Genomic DNA, 19,638 nt, shown 5'->3' on the forward strand with positions numbered 1-19,638 from the left:
GAGATGATCACACGAACCTGGACGTACGCGAAACCTCGTCGGACCATGCAAGGGGATACAACGCGGATGGCATGCATCGCGGTTTGAGTGCACTTCATGTTCAACAGCATCACATAGCAGTGCAGTGCGCAATGCCAGGCCATGCCTTGCTGATGGACGTTTCATGTTGAGATCCACGTACTCATCCACATGCCCGCAGCATCATCAGCAACAGCCGATCCTGGCTAACAACGGACCACTCCGGCTCCAGTCGCTCCTGCGTAGTGTGGCTGCCTTCAAGACCATCCTACTGTCTGCTGCACCGCCTCCCCTCCGCCCCGACGCTGCAACCTAACCCCTTGTCAGCGCCACAGAGCAACCTGCTGTCTGCTGCAATAGGAGCATCCGCCCTCGCCACTGTCACACCGATCGCACTGGCAAGTGATCGTTATCCGGCGGTGGTGATGCCGTCGTCGTTGTCGTAGAGGTTGTTGCCGCAGGATCTATGCTCCCCAAAGAGGGCATCCTATTACGTCCGATCGGAGATCATGGCCCCGCTAGGGGGATACGCAAGCGCCGGCCGCCGGGACACCCGGTTTCCGCGCAGCCCGTAACCAATCGACAACATCTTCGACGTAGTCACCGTCGGCCGCGGACGACCGGTTGGACGGACTCAGGGCGATGCCGGAGCCAAAGCTGTGGCTGATCCTCACCAGGCCCACCAGCACCGCAAAGAAGGTCAAGGGAGATTAGGAGGCCCGGGGCAGCAGCAGCGAGTTGCCGACAGCCAGGGCATAGCGGCGGCAACGGCCGATCATCAGAGGGCGAAGCATGCTCCATACATACGCCGGCCAACCAGAGCTCCCCGCGACGGAGGAGGCCGAGCAGGACACCGCGGTCCATTATGACAGGAAGAATGATAATACCATAGAAACAGTGTAGGCTAACCCAAAGAAAACCTAGCACAATGATATGAGAAGAAGGACGATCTATTTATAACCCCCAGGACGTAAGCGATGGTGGTATGTGGCGAGGTTTCGAGATCAAATGACTACAGCGGCGCAAACCAGAAACAAAAAGCAGATTCTAGATCGAAACATGAAAGCGGCACCGATCAAAAAACGCAAGAACCCTCCAGATCAGGTGATGGAAGCGGCACATTTTTCACCATAGAGCGGCAAAATCGCTAACCGCACCCAAGAATTCAGCACACAAGTTCAAAAAATTTGAAACTAAACACCGAATCCACAAAGCGTTTGTACACAGCCATTTACCAAAATAATACCATGTGCCAATCCCAAAATTCACCATGGGTCACTTTCATCCAAGTAGATGAATGTTGGGGCAAAAACCTTGCCTGGAATAGAGGCTTGGGTATTATGCAATGTCAAACGTACTTAGAGCCAGGGCTCCGCCTCCTCCTCCTCTTTCAAGAAAGAAAGTTAGGGTTCGTGCCTCTCGTCGGTGTCGGGGCAGGTCCACCTCGTCTTCGGTGGCCCTAGGGTCATGAAGGCGCGGTGGATCCTGTCAAGGGCCGGCGGGAGGGCTCCGTTTTTAGAGGGTGTCTGTTTCCAGGGACTTATTGGTTTAAGGACTTAAAAAAGTCCCTATAAGTTCCATCTAAACCAAATAGGAGGGACTTATAGGGACTTAAAGTGGGTATTTGGGACTTATAAAATAAGACTCTCAAGGAGGGACTTATAGGGACTTATAGTTGTAATATGATCTTATAGAGACTTATAAGTCCCAGAAACCAAACAGGTAGGGACTTTTTAGGAACTTGAGACTTATAAGTCCCAGAAACCAAACAGGTAGGGACTTTTTAGGAACTTGAGACTTATAAGTTGGGACTAGAAAAAGTCCTAGGACTTATGAACCAAACAGGGCCTTAGTCTTTTTTCAATCTTGCTAAGGTTTGTGTCCTATTTAGGAAGGCGAGACGGCGGCGACTCTCTGAATATGGAATAAAGGTCTCCTCGCATAGCCCCGTTTCGACGGTGCGTCTAGCATCGTTGGTGGGCGTGTGGAGGTGTGTCTCCGGCAGATCTATCTTTGGTGAATTTGCTCGGATCTCACCGTTGCTCGTCTATATTCGTGTGTCTTTGGTTTGGATCCTTCCGATCTATGTTATTTTCATCGGCGGCGGTTGCTGTTCTGGGGTGTTGGTTCTATGAGGCCTTAGCACGACGACTTCCAATTGTCTACTACAACAAGTTATGTCCGGCTCTGGCGATGGAGGGGCGATGACGGCGGCGCTCCTTCGGCTCGCTTCGGTGCTTGTAGTCGTCGCTAGGTGGTTTACGGATCTGGATGTAATTTTTATTTCTGATGTTCGTTGTACTGTCATGATTGAAGATAAATAGATTGAAAATTAAAAAAATGCTACTTTAAAAAGAACCAAATTATGCAATGTCAATTGTACTTTAAAAAAGAATCAAATCTCCTTATCCATAGCTATGCCAAGGCCTGTAGATAAGGGTCGTACGGGGAAAAAATGTCAAGGCCGGTTGTTGAGTTGTTGGAATGCGTGCATAATTGCACAATGCTATAGCGAAAAACTTATCCATGAGACGCGTATTCTTCATGTCCAAGCAATGCAACAGGCTAGTAATGTACTCCCTCCGGTCTTTTTTAGTTCACATATAAGATTTGACTGAAGTTAAGCCTCGTAAAGTTTGACCAACTTTGTAGAAAAAAGTATCAACATTCATAATCTGAAATCAATACCACTAGATATGTCATGACTTAAAGTTTCATATTATATAACTTTAGCATGGCAGATGTTGATATTTTTTTATATAAATACGGTCAAACTTTGTAAAGTTTGACTTTAAAGAATTGTAATATGCAGAGTAAAAAAGACCGGAGGGAGTACTTTGGGCTGCCAGCACATTGTCATTGAACCGATCAATGATGCAGCTCCACGTAAGTTGGTGTGTGTGTGTATGCACAGTGCCATCTATTGCGCTGCACAGTGACGAATCAACAGCCAGCTGACCGTTGACTCTAGTGAGTAGTTAGCTTGTGAGGTTGTCTGACCAAAATGGCCAAGGAAACACATGCATTCGTCATTACCGTTAACATCAGCATGCAACTGTGGGGCCACGTCTCTACCTGGGTTCCGGTCGTGCTGGAAGCTCGTGGCTTGGAGGCCCAGGAGGGCACCACATGCAAGAAAAATGTTTTGTTTAGAGAGAGGTCCATCAACACGTGGGCTTGTGGAGCACAACATGTGAGCTAGTAGTATTGACCAGAGGGTCGACGTGTGAGCCAGCTAGACCAGCCAAGGAAAAACGAATATACTTCTAGCATGTCCGGATGGGGTTATTAGATGCTTGATTGATGCTTTCCTAAGAAAATATTAAAGCCTTTTCTTAGAACCAGCGTCGACTCATTCCATGACTTTTAATCCAACCAACACCAAGAAATTATTTGCATACATAATAACACGTTCATGTCTTGCTCGAGGACGGTTTTGTTTCGGTCCATACATTAATTAATCACATGAAAACTTGTGTGTTTCTGCGCTAATGGTTAGTTTATTAATTGCTAAGGAAGAAAATAAGGTTTCCACATGAGTCAATGAATATATCTATAGAAAACTATAGTACTATGACATACTTCATCCGTTCCAAAATAGATGACCCAACTTTGGTTGAAACGGAATGAGTATATGCCAATCAAGTTCCGTCTGTCACCCAGTCAAGGCAGATTTTATTATGTGTATGATATCATATAAAAATTGGAAATGTATAGGCGTGCAAAAGTTGTTAACTGGAATTTTTATATTGCTAACTGAAAAAACTATACTACTTCATCACCAAGCAATAGTACAACTCTACTACCAGTTCTCATAGATTTGACAAATGTATTATTAGTGTCTATCCTCCATCTATTCACAATTAATGTGGAAAGACAACTTACACGAGTATTAAAAGACTTATAGTACACTTGATCATAAACTATATCTTATGAGTTTGATCTACGCGTCTCCATAGTATTTGCCTCACAAATGGCTACGCCTCTATGTGCTCCATAGTGGACACACACACACACACACACACATGCACACACACCGCAAAGGTCCATCCATCGGGGTACGATTTTATTGTGCAAACCATGTGATAGAAAGGGCACATTGTCCAGAAAAACGCGTGTGTGATAACTAATCTTAACACACACGAGTCATCAAGAATTGTGTCCGTTCTTTGACAAATGAGTTGTTTATATTGGATAAGATCACACTGTGTGCGAAGTTCTGCACACAGTTTTGTAAGGGCAAATCATGTGTGACAACTTGTGCCAACACATACGTTTGATTGCTCAGAATTGTGTACTTTTTGGCACGCAGCTGAGTTAATGGAAGTGTGTGCCATGCCGACAATCATCTTTTACAGTTTCGTCGATGTGACTTGCTTTGTCCGCAAGAACAACGTGCTCTGTTTAGAACAACAACATATTTGCCTATACTAAAAACATCATTGCACATCTCGTTGCATAATCAAACTAATAAACACCCATTACACAAGTAACTGAACATTATATTGCATATTTTGCTGCATAACGACCTAAACTATGAACATTATTAAAGCAAGTTACCCATCCTTGCTAAAGGAGCAGTGGTTGAAATACTCGTAATTTGGCTTCTTCATTGTCGGTGCTTCCTCGAGCTCAGTGGCCTTTTCGTTGAAATATTCCCTAGCCGCCTGCAACATCCTTTGTTCAAAGGAGGGACCCCTGTTCTTGCCCGCATAAACCATGTCCTTAACCATTTCGTAAGCACAGACCTTGCCAAGTGTCAAGATCGACTTCCAAGTTGGTGTGAAGAGAGATGTCGAAGTTTCCGCATCTTTGGCTGATCATGTTGCTGCTAGGGGAAGGCTGTGGATCGTTGATGCTGCTGGTGCCCGAAGTGGATGAGTGGATTGGGCCTTCTCTTAGTCTATTGCATGTACGTGTTGGGGTCTCCTTTTTTGCTCGCTGGGGTTTGATGCCCGCTGAGTTCGCCGCTTTAGCTCATGCCTAGACTATGTTACTGTGTCACGGTCTATCTTTTGTTGGTGGTTGATGGTGTTAACAGGTTTTCGCCCCTTCGATAGTTGCTCGCATTTGGGGCATATGTGAGGTGGTTTTCCTGTTAATGCTTCACTACTGTCTCCTTTCCCATCTGTAAACGGTGCTAGTTATGACGTTCTGGAACACTTGTACAGAATATTTCTGTTAATAAATTAATGAAAAGGAACAAGGGCCAGATTAAAAAAAGCCTCACAAATGATCAAGGCTAGAAAAGGTTGCACTTGCCGTGTGAAGCGTATGCTGAAAGAACCGTAAAAAAATGTAGTACTCACATATAATAACCCATCGATGATGCCTTGATCAAGCACCCTTTCAGCTCATCGTGCTTTTGCTAATGATTAGTGAGTGGGTTGATTACCGCATAGCATGATGTAACCCTGCCTTTCACTTTTTGGTTTTCTCTAATTGATCAAACAATACTTTTCGATATTTTGCGCCTTTAGATAGCTTACCACATATACCATGTGGCGGTTAATCTAATAATTCTCTTTTGCTTAATTGTTGTTCACTGCTCAAATGACGGCACGTGAGAAAGGGGCGTCGACCCGTTGGCTAGGCAGTTGGGGTAGCCGCCGGCCCGCCCGCGTTCGAGCCTCGGCTCTAACGCCCGGTGCTCGCGGAGTCTTCTTCTATAAAAAAGAAGCCAATAAGGATTAGCCTTGGGTTGGTCTAATTTTTTTTTAAATAGAGTGTGTAGCCTTAAAAAAAGAGAGAGAGCCACCGGCCGTGACCGAATCAACCCACCCCAATTTCTTTGTTAGTGAGAAAGATAGGTAGAACGGTGGGAGATGACGTGGGAGTAACCACGCACGCCGACCGCATAGGACCAATTTGACGACGCAATGGCCCAAATTCAGCACCTTCTGCTGGAATGATGCGCGTCCGGCCATGGATCGATGTGGTTGCTTTCCTTTCCTCCATTGCTGCTGAAAGGAAGGAAAAGACTCTGGGTCAGAGTCGGACCACGCCGCCACCACCATCGGCAGGGCAGGGGAGGGAACACCAAAACCGCAAGCATTTCCTTCCTTCTCCCTCCAATTCTTTCCTCCTTCTTTAATTAATTATTAATCCCCCGCGGCCGCTCCCTCCCTGCGTGTCCTGCTCTGCTCGCTCCCCTTCTCCCTCCCCCCACCTCCCCACCACCGATTTAACCACCACCACCACCAGGCAGCAGCCAGCAGCAAGCTACAAGAGCAGAGCGGCGCAGCGACGGCAGATTCTACCGCCAAAGATCTCGCCTTTTCCCCCCACCCTCCCGAATTTCGCCGCCGGCCAGAGGCGGCGCGGCGCGGGCGTTAGCGTTCGCCCCCTTCCCGGACTATCAGTTGGTAAGCCTCCCTCCCCTCCCCTGATTGCTTCCTTCCTTTCGTGGCGCTCGGCGGGATCGGGGCTGGGATTAGGGGGCGCGGATCTTGGGGGTAGGAGCTCGTGCGCGCGCGCAATTCAGTTCAGTTGCTTCCTCTGCTCTCTACCCCCCACCAATTTAGTTTTACTGGCAGTTTCTACTCCTAGATACCCGTGTTGTTTATAGTAGTCTCACTCGTTTCTCGTGTTCGTCGCCGGAGTATCGAGGAGGGGAAAACAGAGTGCGTACTACTACTATGTTTGTTCCTCTGCGCCTAATGCTCCGTGTATTATATGATATAAAGAAACTTGCTAGTACTACTTCATCTATTTGTCTTTCTGGGCCAACCAGATTTGTCCTTCGTTCTCTGTAACTTCCCAGATTTATTGGCCTGCCCGTACATTTTATTCATTGGATTACTGGACAGTGGTTGGTCTCAGGCTTTCAGTTCTCTCTTCTATGTAGCTGTGGTCCTATCATCAAGGTTTCATGGGAGAATTGTACCGGGGAAAGTAGTTTTCCTCCTGTTATTGCTAGATTTGCCTCATAATAATGTCTGATTAGGAGCTGTTTTTTTAGTCTCCAGTAATGATTGCCTGCTGTCCCTTTCCCAAGGAATCCATGTGCTTAATGTGCTCCTGCAGTTTGTCTACTTGTACTTTCTTTTTTGCTCTCTTGTCTCTCTATCCAATTTTCCCTCTAGGGATTCGTTTATATATTGCATAATATGGGATGTAGGGATGCTTGTTAGATTAATGCCATTGCCCAATTTGCCACATGATATGGAGATTCACCCACCCTTTTACATGTCTGCATTCGCAAATTCCTGCTGCATCTGTCGAAAGCATCCTATACAGAAATACAATCTTATGTAGTATTAAGTATGTTTGGCCACTTCATTTTGGAAGAGGATTGACTAAGTGAGCAACCATAAAAGGGTCTCGGTAGGTGCTGCGAAAGTGACTCAAGTATTTACATGCTTCAGTGTGGAGATACTGAGATGATTTGTAGGATATCCAACTTGGTCAGGGTACTATGGGTTTTACTCAGTGGCTGTGGCAGTATACAGAGGATACTCTGCATAACTTCTAGGATTCTCTTCTTTCTTTTCGTTAAGTGCTCTACTGTTAGCTTTGAACGCAGAAAGGAAGTACCTTTACAATCACTGTAGATCATCTCTCTGCACTAGCACATCCGCATGATAAGCATCACAGCAATTAGGTGGTTGAGAACCACTATTGTCTGAATCCCTCCTTGCGCCACAATCGATTTCTTCTCTTTACAGCAGCGTAGTGATATATATATGTGCTTGCACTGCTGCTGCTTCACAATCGTCCTTCACTACTTTGGTAGTTTGGCCTTTGAGCTTCGTGTGCTCTATGATATATTAACATCTCTAGTTGCGATGGCCAAGTTGGATGCACAATTGAGGTTATCCAGCTGGATAACATATCAAGGGTTCATTGTATGATTCATTATTAGAAGCCTATCTATGAATGAGATGCGTCGGGAATAGGAGTCCATGTCCAGAACAAAGTGATGCTGCTAGAACGACACAAAGTAGGATAGGTACATCCAAAGGGCCTAAGACGACAGACCACTCCGATTCTTAGGTCTTTGTTCTGACGAAATCCGCCTAGTAGACATGGATCTGTGTTTCTATGAAGATTTTAGGGGGAAATTGTTGGGAAAGTTTCGTCCTGTCAGAGCCATCTTTCCTTGACAATGTCTTGATTAAGAGTGGTTTTTGTCTCTGGCGATGAAGACCTCCCTGTCCCTTTCCCATGGAATCTGTTAATGCCATGTGCTCCTTCAGTTTGTCTACTTGAACATTTTTTGTGTTGATTTATCTCTATATCCACATTTTCTGTCTTGGGATTCATTTATATACCATGGGAGGATGGCTACTAGATTCATACCATCGCCATATTTATGAAATGATATAAGGATTCAGCTTTGAGGATGTCAGTATTTGCAAAAGTGCAATGCATTCTTAGAAAGCATCCTATGCAAAAAGACAGTCGTATGTGTTTACTATAGGGCCACTTTATTTCGGAACGGAATTGACCAAGTGAGCAATCCTTGAAGGTCTCGGTAGGTTCTGTAAAGTGACTAAAGTATTTACATGATTTAGTGTAAAGCTGTGTGATGATTTGTAGCTGTGTGTACTGGCTACTATGTGATATTTTGTGGCTGTTAGTTATACTGGCTACGGAGCTTGTGTGTGTGTGCGCGCAATTCTGCTCTGGTTCCTCTGCTTTCTACACCCCACCAGTTAGTTATACTGCCAGTTTCTCCTCCTTGATACCTGTGTTTCTTAGTCGCACTGGTTTCTCGTGTTCCTTGCCGGCATATCGAGGGGAAAACAAAAGCAGGCATGATCTTTGTTCCTCTCCCAGATTTGTTGTCTGTCTCTTTGGGCCAACCAGATTTGCACCTTTGTTTTCTGTAATCTCTTTTACTAGAGAACAGACCTCATGTCACTCTCTAATGTCTTGATTAAGACTAGGTTTGTGTCTCTGCCAATGATTGCCTCCTGTCCCTTCCCCATGGAATCCATGTGCTTAATGTGTTCCTGCAGTTTGTCCACTTACAATTTATTTTTTACGGCTCTCTTGTCTCTATATCCAATTTCCCTCCTGGGATTTGTTTATATAGTATGGGATGGATGGCTGTTAGTCTAATACAATTGCCATACTTCATTTTAGTTGTCGCCATTTGCAAATCTACAATGCATGCTTCCTGCTGCATGTGTCGAAAGCATCCTATGCAAAAAGACAATCAATCCTATGCATTGATTATGTTGTGTGCTTCATTTTGAAACAGAATTGATTTACTGAGCAACCATTAGGGGTATCAGTACTTGGTAGGTGCTGTAAAAGTGACTTAAGTATTTCCTACATCCTTGAGTGTGGAGCTGCTGAGGTAACTTGTAGGATATCATGCCAACAGGGTCAGGGTACTACCTGTTTACCTGTGTGGCTGTGGCAGTATACAGAGGATACTCTGCATAACTTCTAGGATTCTTCTTTCCTTCCGTTGAATGTTCTATTGTTAATTTTGAATGCAGAAAATAAGTTCCTTTACATTCATTGTAGATCATCTCTCTTCACTAGCTCATCCACATGATAAACATCATGGCGGTAGGTGGTTGACAACTAGTCTGGTCTGAGTCCCTCCTTGCATCGCAATCTATTTCTTTTCTTTACAGCAGCATAGTCGACCTATTTATATATGCTTGCACTGCTGCTGCTTCACAATGTCCATCACTAGTTTGGCAGTTTTGCTTTCGACCTTCTTGTGCTCCATGGCAGATTAGCATCTTTAGTAACCAATGGCTGAGTTGGATGCATGATTGAGGTTATCCAGCTAGGTAACATATCAGGGGTTCGTTGTAAGATTTATTGTTGGAAGCCTATGTATGAATAAGATGCATCGGGAATAGGAGTCCACGGCTAGGAAGGATAAGAAGTAGGATAGGTACATCCAAGTGGCCTTCGTCGGCAAATCACTCTGATTTTGCTATATTTGTTCTGTCAAAATCCGCCTAGACACTTACTTTATTTTTCTGTTTGGGTTAGTCAGATTTGTCTTTTATTCTCTGTAATTTCCTAGCTTTATTTTGCCATTGTACATTACTAGATGGTTTCAGTTATTCGTTCTATGTGTAGACCTGAACTTGTGGTCTTATGAAGATTTTAGCGGAAAATTGTAGGGATAGTATTGTTCTTTTAGAGCCATCTTTGCTTGATAATAATGTCTTCACTAAGAGTAGTGTTTGTCTCTGGTAATGATTTCCTCTCCGTCCCTTTCCTGTGGAATCTGTTGATGCCATGTGCTTAATGTGCTCCTTCACTTTGTCTACCTGTACATTTTCTGTCTCCATTTGTCTCTGCATCCACATTTTCCCTCTTGGGATTCATTTATATAGCATGGGAGGATGACTATTAGATTAATACCATTGCCATATTTTGTGAAATGATATAAAGATTCACCTTTGAGGATGTCAGCATTTGGAAAAGTGCAATGCATTCTTAGAAAGCATCCTATGCAGAAAGACAGTCGTATTTATTTACTTTAGGTCCACTTTATTTCGGAACAGAATTGACTAAGTGAGCAATCCTTGAAAGTCTTGGTTGGTTCTGTAAAGTGACTAAGTATTTACATGATTTAGCGTGCGATGATTTCTAGGATAGCATGCCAATCTGGTGAGGGTACTATGTGATATTTTGTGGTTGTTGCAGAATACAGAGAATACTCTGCATAACTTCTGGGATTCACTCAAGCACCAAAGTACAATAAATTAGCTTGATCTTTTCGGTATAGAGCAAAAGAGGCACATTTAATCTTACCAGTTGTTTCCCACCCTATGTCTACTTTGTAGTTTGTGACTTCTTTCAGAAGTTAGTTTTAATATTGCTGTTCTGCACGCATATCGCTATTTTGTCAGATTTTCACAAATATTTCTTTATGCAGATCTGGTGGCACAGTTCTGGAATTTTCACCGGTGACAAAGGTCCCTCTGGTTGCTTTGAGTAGGAGTATGAACTATCATTGACTTGGGAGCAGTGTTTTTATGGGAAGAGAAAAGCTCCATAAGCAGCCATCTGGTCGTCTGATTGAATCCCTTAAAATGGAGAGGGTCAGGACTATTCTGACTCATAGATACCCATACCCACATGAGCATTCAAGACATTTCATGATTGCTGTGATTGTTGGCTGGCTTTTCCTCCTTTCATCAGATAACTTACAAACCCTTATAATGAAATTGGACAAGAATTTTAAATGGTGGTCGATGTATGCCTGTTTGATTGGTTTCTTCTATTTCTTCTCATCACCATTTATTAGGAAGACTATCAAGCCAAACTATTCAAACTTTAGTCGTTGGTAAGCAATCTCTGGAGTCTGTGAAAAGATCATTTAAGTAAAACAAGATGTATTAGTTCCCTGAGGCTGTTTCTGAATGCAGGTACGTTGCTTGGATATTCTTGGCAGCATTATACCATCTCCCTAGTTTTCAGTCAATGGGGTTGGATTTGAGGATGAATCTTTCCCTCTTCCTCACTATTTATATTTCCTCTCTAGTTTTCTTGATCGTCTTCCACGTCATATTTCTTGGACTCTGGTATTTGGGTCTTGTTTCTCGCATGGCAGAGAAAAAGCCAGAGATGCTTACTATAATCCAAAATTGCGCAGTAAGTTTCTTGGCATACAATGATTCAAGTGTATCGTGTTTTCATTTTCTTCTTTAGATAGTTTTGATTTATCTAAGATTCGCACTTCGTGTCACATCACAGGTGATAAGTATAGCTTGCTGCGTGTTCTACAGCCACTGTGGTAACAGGACTCTTTCAAGGGATAAATCTATTGATCGTAGAACTGCTAGCTGGGTTGCATTTTCACTCTGGAGAAAGCAAAATGAGGACAACACACTGATTTCAAAGCTATTGCGTATGCATAAGTTTAAAGACCAGATTTGCTCATCCTGGTTTGCCCCGGTTGGCTCTGCCAGTGATTACCCACTTCTCTCGAAATGGGCCATTTATGGAGAAGTCAGTATACTTCACCTTCTGTTTATGCTGGGATATCTCTTCTATTTATTTACTGTTTTGTTTTTAACTTGTATATGTTTGCTCCAGTTAGCTTCCAATGGATCCGAACACTCCAACATCATTTCACCTGTCTACTCTTTGTGGGCCACATTCATTGGTCTTTACATGGCCAATTATGTCGTGGAGCGGTCAACTGGGTATGTCGAATGTCTGAGCACATCCATCTGGTAGTTAGATTTTTAATCATGTACTGTATTATAAACAACTCAACAGATAAGTTTGTATTCTGTCATCTTATCAAAGTTACTTATGATGATGACAAGGAAAATGCAATGTATTTGTCATGGTTTCATCTAAGCAGAACTATACATATATGAATTTCAACCTTCACACCCTCTCAACAAAATGCCATGGTTATCGTGGAAAAATCTAAAGGGGTTGCATTCAGCTTATTACCTATATGAATATACTTTAGTGAAGATAACATGATGTGAGGGGATAAAATATCCTCAGGTCATTACTTACTGGGTACTTAGGAGTTGCACATGATGATGACCACTTTATTTGTCTTTTTTCACGTGTTTGCATGCTGATATTATCTAGCAGATATGAAAATAGGCCATAAAAAGGTGCTCAATATAATTGCTGAATAAACATCACATTACTAGTTTGTTCGTTCAGTGTTGGACTAATTTATTCACCTTGTTTCCTTGACTTGTTGTATAGATGGGCTCTAACTCATCCTTTAACAATTTCGGAGTATGAGAATCTGAAGAAACTGTTGAAACCGGATTTTGAGGACATGGTTCCTTGGTACTCTGGGTATGTTGGTGGTCTATCCATAAGCTCTTATTATCCACTTATGTTGTAAAAACGGCTGACTATTTTTTGGTATGTTCTGCAGGACCTCAACAGATTTATTCAAAACCGTTTTCGACCTCATGATATCTGTGACACTCTTTGTTGGTAGATTTGACATGCGTATGATGCAGGTACATGACCTGTGATTTCTAGCTTCAGTCCTCATTTTGGTTTAGCTTTTTTGTTTCATCCAGTTTTATCTTGTCATACCCTCCTTCCTAAGCTAAAAAAAAGAATATCCTCCTTCCTAGAATTTTGTTCTTCTTCACTAAATTCACATAGTTATTATTATAGTTCCTAGTTGATCCTATTGTTCTGTTAAAACAATTGACAATTTTTTTCTAACCCAACCAGGCTGCTATGAACAAAACTCCAGATGAATCTAAGAGCAGCGACCTTTTATACGATCATCTTGATGGGAAAGACGAACTTTGGTTTGACTTCATTGCAGATACCGGCGATGGTGGCAACTCTACATATGCTATAGCACGCTTACTTGCTCAACCTTCTTTAGTCGTAAAGTCTGATGATTCCAGGCTTATATTTCCCCGTGGAGAACTACTACTTATTGGTGGAGACCTCGCGTATGCTGCATACTTTGATCTTTTACATTATTAGAAGTTTTCAGTTCATGTTTGCTGATTTATGACTAGTATAAATGTTTTGCTTGTCATATTTATCACAAGTTGCATTCCATACATGGATGATGCCATCTATTAATTATTTTTGCCAGCCTGTTATATTGGATTTTCATTTTTCCATATTGATCTTGGAATAAGCTCTTAAAAAAATGCTGATTTGTTCCTTTCTTCTGCAGATATCCGAATCCATGCTCATTTACATATGAGCGGCGTTTTTTCTGCCCTTTTGAGTATGCTCTCCAGCCTCCTGCTTGGTACACGCCTGATCATATAGCATTGGAAAAACCTGAACTTCCTCTTGGAGTTTCTGAGCTCAGGCAGTATAAGGGACCACAATGTTTTATGATTCCTGGAAACCATGGTAAATATTACCTACCTGTGAACTGCACTGTACTTCATGTTTTATGACATTCATGTACCTGTCTTCTTCCTTCCCATCAGTGTTACATTTTTTATTTGCTAATAATGATGTCTTGGCATGGGAGAAGTTACACTGCATATTTCTGATACATCATTGTGAATGGACGAATGCCAATAAGAGTGACAAAAGCTGCATTGTTTTCGAGCAGATTGGTTTGATGGACTGAACACATTCATGAGGTATGTCTGTCATAAGAGCTGGCTTGGTGGGTGGTTTTTACCCCAGAAGAGGAGTTATTTTGCATTAAAGCTTCCCAATGGGTGGTGGGTTTTTGGTCTTGACCAAGCTCTACATGGCGACATTGATGTGTACCAGTTCAAGTTTTTTGCAGAATTATGTCAACAGAAGGTAATACATCCTTTCATCTGCACTCTATCAGGACATTGTTTTTTTTTCTGTTGGTGATATGGTTATCTTTTGTTAATTTGATGATTCAGTAGTAATAAACCAGTAGATGAAAATTGGGATCACTGCTAGTAGATCTTGTTATCTTAAGCAGAAAGCAATGCAGATATTTGTTATTGTGCATTAAGATTGCCGCATGTTCATTTTCGTGGTGACTAGTATTAGTCGAATTTATGCAGGTTGGAGAACATGATTCTGTAATTCTTATAACTCATGAGCCAAATTGGCTTCTCGACTGGTACTGGGGTGATAAAACTGGAAAAAACGTAACATATTTAATACGTGAGTACCTCAAGGGAAGGTGTAAATTGCGGATGGCTGGCGACCTGCACCATTATATGCGTCATTCTTGCACTGAGTCCAAAGAACCAGTACATGTGCAACACTTGCTTGTAAATGGTTGTGGTGGAGCCTTTTTGCATCCAACACATGTCTTCGAGAACTTCAAGGAATGCTATGGGAACAAGTATGAAACGAAGGCTGTATATCCTTCTTATGAAGATTCTAGCAAGGTAAGGTTGACTCTTACATTTGTTTATCTTTCTTTGATTCATTATGTAACAGGGTTGTTCTTGGAATAACCAGCCTTGTTGCCAACTGACTGCTTCTTTTGTTTGTCCATCTAGATTGCACTTGGTAATATTTTAAAATTCCGAAGGAAAAATTGGCAATTTGATGTCATTGGTGGTTTTGTGTATTTCGTGTTGGTCTTCTCAATGTTTCCACAGGTGAGAAACTAGATTATACTGTAGTTCTTAACTGTATAGTTGGAAATTATCGTTCCATTATTTGGTCGAGATGAGGCCTTAAAGCATCAAAATCGATTACTGGTTTTCTTGTCCACAAATGTTAAATTAGGAACTGCATCAAAATGATTGTCCATCGATGTAATAACTGGCATAACATTGCAAGCTTCCTTGTTGGTATACGAGTTCATCAACGATTATGCTGTCTTACTTAGCATTGACATTGAACATGACCTGAAATATTTTAGGACTTCAAACAACGCCGATGCTGTTACGCATTGTACGGCTATCTATTTCCAGTGTTAATTTTGTAAGATTTAATAAAATCAGGGTTTTACTGATATGATCAGATCATTCTAATTTTTAACCCTAACTCCTTGGGTACCTTAACATGTTCTCAGACTTAATGAAACTGTATTGTCCCGTAGGGTTTTGTACATTTTATGATAATTGTCTGTAGCTCTATGTACAAGTAAATTATGCTCCATCAAAATTATGCTCCTCCAGATGATGAATATGCATGGCCCATAAAAAACCACAGACGCGAGGGACACAATTATTTAGTTTACTTGTTATAATAGTTCTTATGTTTCTTAATTTCTATCTTTTGTGGCCTGATGTAAGTATGATGTTTTTTTCATCAGTGTGACTCATTTCGTATCTTGCATGAAGACTCTTGGGATGGCCGTGTGAATAGTTTCTTCAATGCAACGTGGAATGCTATTTTTGAGATTCTAGAGCATTCTTATGTATCCCTAGCTGGTGTTCTTACTCTGTTGACGGTATCATTTTTCTTTGTACCCACAAAACTATCACGTAGAAGACGTGCTTTGCTTGGCTTTCTTCATGCTGCTGCTCATATAACTTCGGCAGTACTACTGATGCTGCTTATGGAACTGGGTATTGAGATATGCATCCGCAACCATCTACTAGCGACATCAGGTTTGTGTTTCGTATTTCCCTCTGTGCATCATTGCTTGATTACCATGTTATGTTGTCATATTGAATCCTTATAAAAGTTATGAATTATAATTGTAGATTCCCTTTTCGTTTAAGAAGGTTACAAGTTACTTCTTTTCGTAGCAGTCAGATTCCTTTATAGCGATTTAGAGAAGAATGACAGGATAGTACTTGCTTGTTGTTTTGCGTCACCTCTCATGTGTGTCAAGAATAATGTACTAGTTAGTGACAGCTGCATTGTCTGTTGACACAGTTGTTTACTTCTTTTGTTGGATTACTCATTTACAGGCTACCACACCCTCTATGAATGGTACCGTCAGGCAGAAAGTGAACATTTCCCTGATCCCACGGGGCTTCGTGCTCGTCTGGAACAGTGGACCTTCGGGCTTTATCCTGCATGTATCAAGTACCTTATGTCTGCCTTCGACATCCCAGAGGTTATCCTTTGAACCATACAAACACCACTTCTTCTGATGGGCTGTACCATTGTTGACTGTCATTTTCTCTTTCAGGTTATGGCAGTAACTAGAAGCACAATCTGCAGAAAAGGAATAGAGTCTCTCCCTCGGGGAGGCGCCATCATCTACTATGTGTCTGTCTTTCTCTACTTCTGGGTCTTGTCGACGCCCGTTGTGTCGATGGTGTTTGGGAGCTACTTATACGTGTGTATAAACTGGTTCCATATTCACTTTGACGAGGCCTTCTCCTCCCTGCGCATAGCAAATTACAAGGCGTTCACGCGGTTCCACATCAAAAAGAATGGAGACCTTGAGGTGTTCACCCTGGCTGTGGACAAGGTAATGTCTCTGCTAGTTTGACTTACCAGCACCATCATTTTGCATGATTCTGGTTGCATTCACTATCTTTAATCGTCTCGACTCCTACCGAGTAATATGTATGATATGGTTTGGGTTTAGCTCTCCAAGCTTGGCTTTTTCCTGTGGCGTGTCTCACGTGTGTTGTCAATTACCAGGTGCCAAAAGAGTGGATGCTGGATCCAGACTGGGATATGGAGCCCAAGGAGCCATTGCAGATGAGCCACACCAGGAGGTTCCCAAGCAAATGGCGAGCCGCGTCGGGATGGTCGGATCCGACCAGCGTAGTTCGGGTTGTTGACCAGTTTGTCATTCCACGGACACCGGTAGATCCTCTTTTACCAGACTCTGCTCCGTGACCGACTTAACACAGGCCACGCTGTTGTAAGCTTGTATTGTAAAGTATGTAGTTTACCTTGTGCCATCTTCTTGGGAGAGGCTGGCTGTACATATCATAGAACAAGGTACAAGTTAGAAAAAGTTTTAAGAGAAAAGAAAATGTAGAATCAGCAGGAGGGAGGAATGGTGTATATCTGTTCTGGAATGAAGCCTTGACTGACCAACGTATGGTCTGAAGATGAAGCAATTGTGTACTAGCAAATGAACAAATTGCATGTGCGGGTTCAACTTTTCTCTTAAAGGAAAACAAAGGACTCATTGACCTTAAGAATCTTAGGCCTTGTACAATGCTAGGTGCTTAGGGAGGTGCTTAGAAAAATAAACAGGGTTTTTCTCAAGCATCGGTGCTTATTTCTACACGAGAGAGCCTAATTAAGTGTGTGCCTTGAACAAATAAGCACCGGTGCTTAAAGAAAGTCTGATTTATTTTTCCAAGCACCTCTCCTAAGCCCCTTGCACTGTACAAGGCTTAAGAAGATGATGGAGTTCCATGAACTAGAGGGGGTGAATAGTCCTATTGAATAAAATATAATGCAGTTTTTAACTGGTCTGAGTTGTAGCATTTTTAGTTGGAATGACGAGGCGGTGAATAGTTCTATCAAATTAAATCTACTTCAACTTTTACCTGGTCAAGTTTTAGCTACACTTGGTAAACTCCAACTGGAATGATGAGTATTCTTCTTATCCAGCTGCTGCTGTAGTAGGATCACTATCAGATCACATCTCTCGAAGTTCAGTTCTAGTCTTGCTAACACTATCAATCGAGTCTACACCTCTACGGTGGGTCATTTCATCTACATTTTTGCTGTTTTTACCACAGAAGTTATTCAGCCTTGTTGGAGTCGTTGGGCTTGACATTTTTGAGCTGGTTAAGTGTTTGCAACCATGATGAAGGATTGCCACACTGTTTGTTGTATTCAGATTCGTAACGTTTAGATCAAGAATAGTCTTTTTTGTAGGCGCACCATCTTCAGTGATCTTGTTTGTAGATTACCTCTGTTAAATTTGCATCATGGAGTTTTTATGCATTGGTGTTTGTGTATGTGGATATTTCAATTCATGCTAGGGATGAAGACATGTTCATCTTGTATGTAGCACGGACATCCAATGGAATTTTTTCAAAATCTAGTCTTGACTAGAGAGATAGGAGTGATGATGATTTCCTGCAACAAATGCAGTATTTATTTTCCCCTCTCACAAAAAATTGCACAACGCTCCTCACACAAAGGCGGTGGCCGTCGTTCCCCTCTGTCTCAAGTCGCCATCAAGGTGCAGGGAAACGGAGGGGAACTCGGTTCTTTGTTCGTGCGTTCGAGGCTGTGAAGACACCATATGGAGATGGAGTAAGTCCCTCTAGCCCCCTCCTCTCCCCGACGGTGTTCGTATAGTATGTAAAACTCAACAACATTTCTCCTTTTTGATACAAGAAGAAAATGAAAACTAAAACATCACGTGTAGAAAACCACATTGAAGACCCCAAACTACATACACCTAAAGCCAGGTAGGAATCACCAAATGCAATTAATGGATGTGCCCCATGTATCAATGAAGCTTCCATTGCCCTCACTACAAGTTACGTTTACATACTGGGGGCGCATGTATAAAAGCAGACTAGGATCTAATCTGGCTCGCGACATGAATTGAATGCATACATACTCAAACCGAACAAGGCGGCTAATTGTTCACATGAATAGTAACTTATATATTCTTATAGATGGACCAAAACCTGACATATCATGGGATTGGAAGGCGACGGGACTCAGATTTGTACTAGGGGGTGGCAATATCTAGATTCTTAGAGGCAGCCATGCGCTTCGAGTGACGTAGGCCCCTAGTGGCAGCGATGCACTGCAAATGACTGAGCTTCATGTTCTTATTAGTGCCAGCCATATATGCAGTTGTTTGGTTTGTCGGCCGTGTCAAGTCACCAACAGGTACCCGGAGGATTTCCTAGTTTTAAGTCATGCTACAACAAAACTGAAGGGATTGAGCCAAACCGCAAATTGATTCCTCCACATTTCTTAGGTTGTATTTTTGTTCCTGAAACAAAATCTTAACGACATTTTAGATTTTCGCCCACGTGTTAAGTTTCATGTTTGTCTTCTCGTCCAAACATTCACTTCGATCGTTGTGATGGAGATCTGATGTCAAATTGTCCCTCGAGTTTTCTAAAACTTTATTTTAGGTGTTCCTTGTTATGGTAGTTGACAACTGGTTTTACCCTCCAAGCATATTCTGAGGAGCAATTTCAACATGGTCCTTCTTACCCCTCTTTTCACATGGGTGGTATATTCTGAGACATAGCTTTTAGTGTGTGATGCAGCATGTCTCGTACGTATTTTTTCCAGTGTGACATGTAGCCTGAGCTATCAGATATTGGTCTAATCCGTCCCAAAGAACGAACTTAAGAAGGATCAGAGTCCGGAAGACTGACTCGA

The 19,638-nt window shown here is 42.4% G+C and overlaps 1 protein-coding gene across 1 annotated transcript; it reads left to right on the forward strand.

The window, feature by feature from the left end:
• Positions 1–5,860: 5,860 nt before the first annotated feature.
• Positions 5,861–17,468, forward strand: LOC125528539. Its single transcript, XM_048692994.1, has 16 exons — positions 5,861–6,383; positions 10,877–11,287; positions 11,370–11,595; positions 11,698–11,952; positions 12,040–12,149; positions 12,679–12,774; positions 12,857–12,944; positions 13,168–13,397; positions 13,631–13,815; positions 14,024–14,223; positions 14,460–14,792; positions 14,907–15,008; positions 15,671–15,968; positions 16,275–16,423; positions 16,499–16,783; positions 16,960–17,468. The coding sequence occupies exons 2-16, from the start codon at positions 10,977–10,979 to the stop codon at positions 17,158–17,160; spliced, it is 3,069 nt and encodes a 1,022-aa protein (XP_048548951.1). The 5' UTR covers positions 5,861–6,383; positions 10,877–10,976; the 3' UTR covers positions 17,161–17,468.
• Positions 17,469–19,638: the final 2,170 nt, after the last annotated feature.

Source organism: Triticum urartu, unplaced genomic scaffold (assembly GCF_003073215.2).
Source record: "Triticum urartu cultivar G1812 unplaced genomic scaffold, Tu2.1 TuUngrouped_contig_4946, whole genome shotgun sequence".
Lineage (NCBI taxonomy): Eukaryota > Viridiplantae > Streptophyta > Magnoliopsida > Poales > Poaceae > Triticum > Triticum urartu.

Bases quoted from the DNA above. Each gene is read 5' to 3' on its own strand.
- LOC125528539 (XM_048692994.1), top strand. From the start codon at position 10,977: ATGGGAAGAGAAAAGCTCCATAAGCAGCCATCTGGTCGTCTGATTGAA. The intron at 12,945-13,167 runs GTACATGACCTG...TAACCCAACCAG, and splicing joins TTGACATGCGTATGATGCAG to GCTGCTATGAACAAAACTCC. The intron at 15,009-15,670 runs GTGAGAAACTAG...TTTTTTCATCAG, and splicing joins TCTTCTCAATGTTTCCACAG to TGTGACTCATTTCGTATCTT.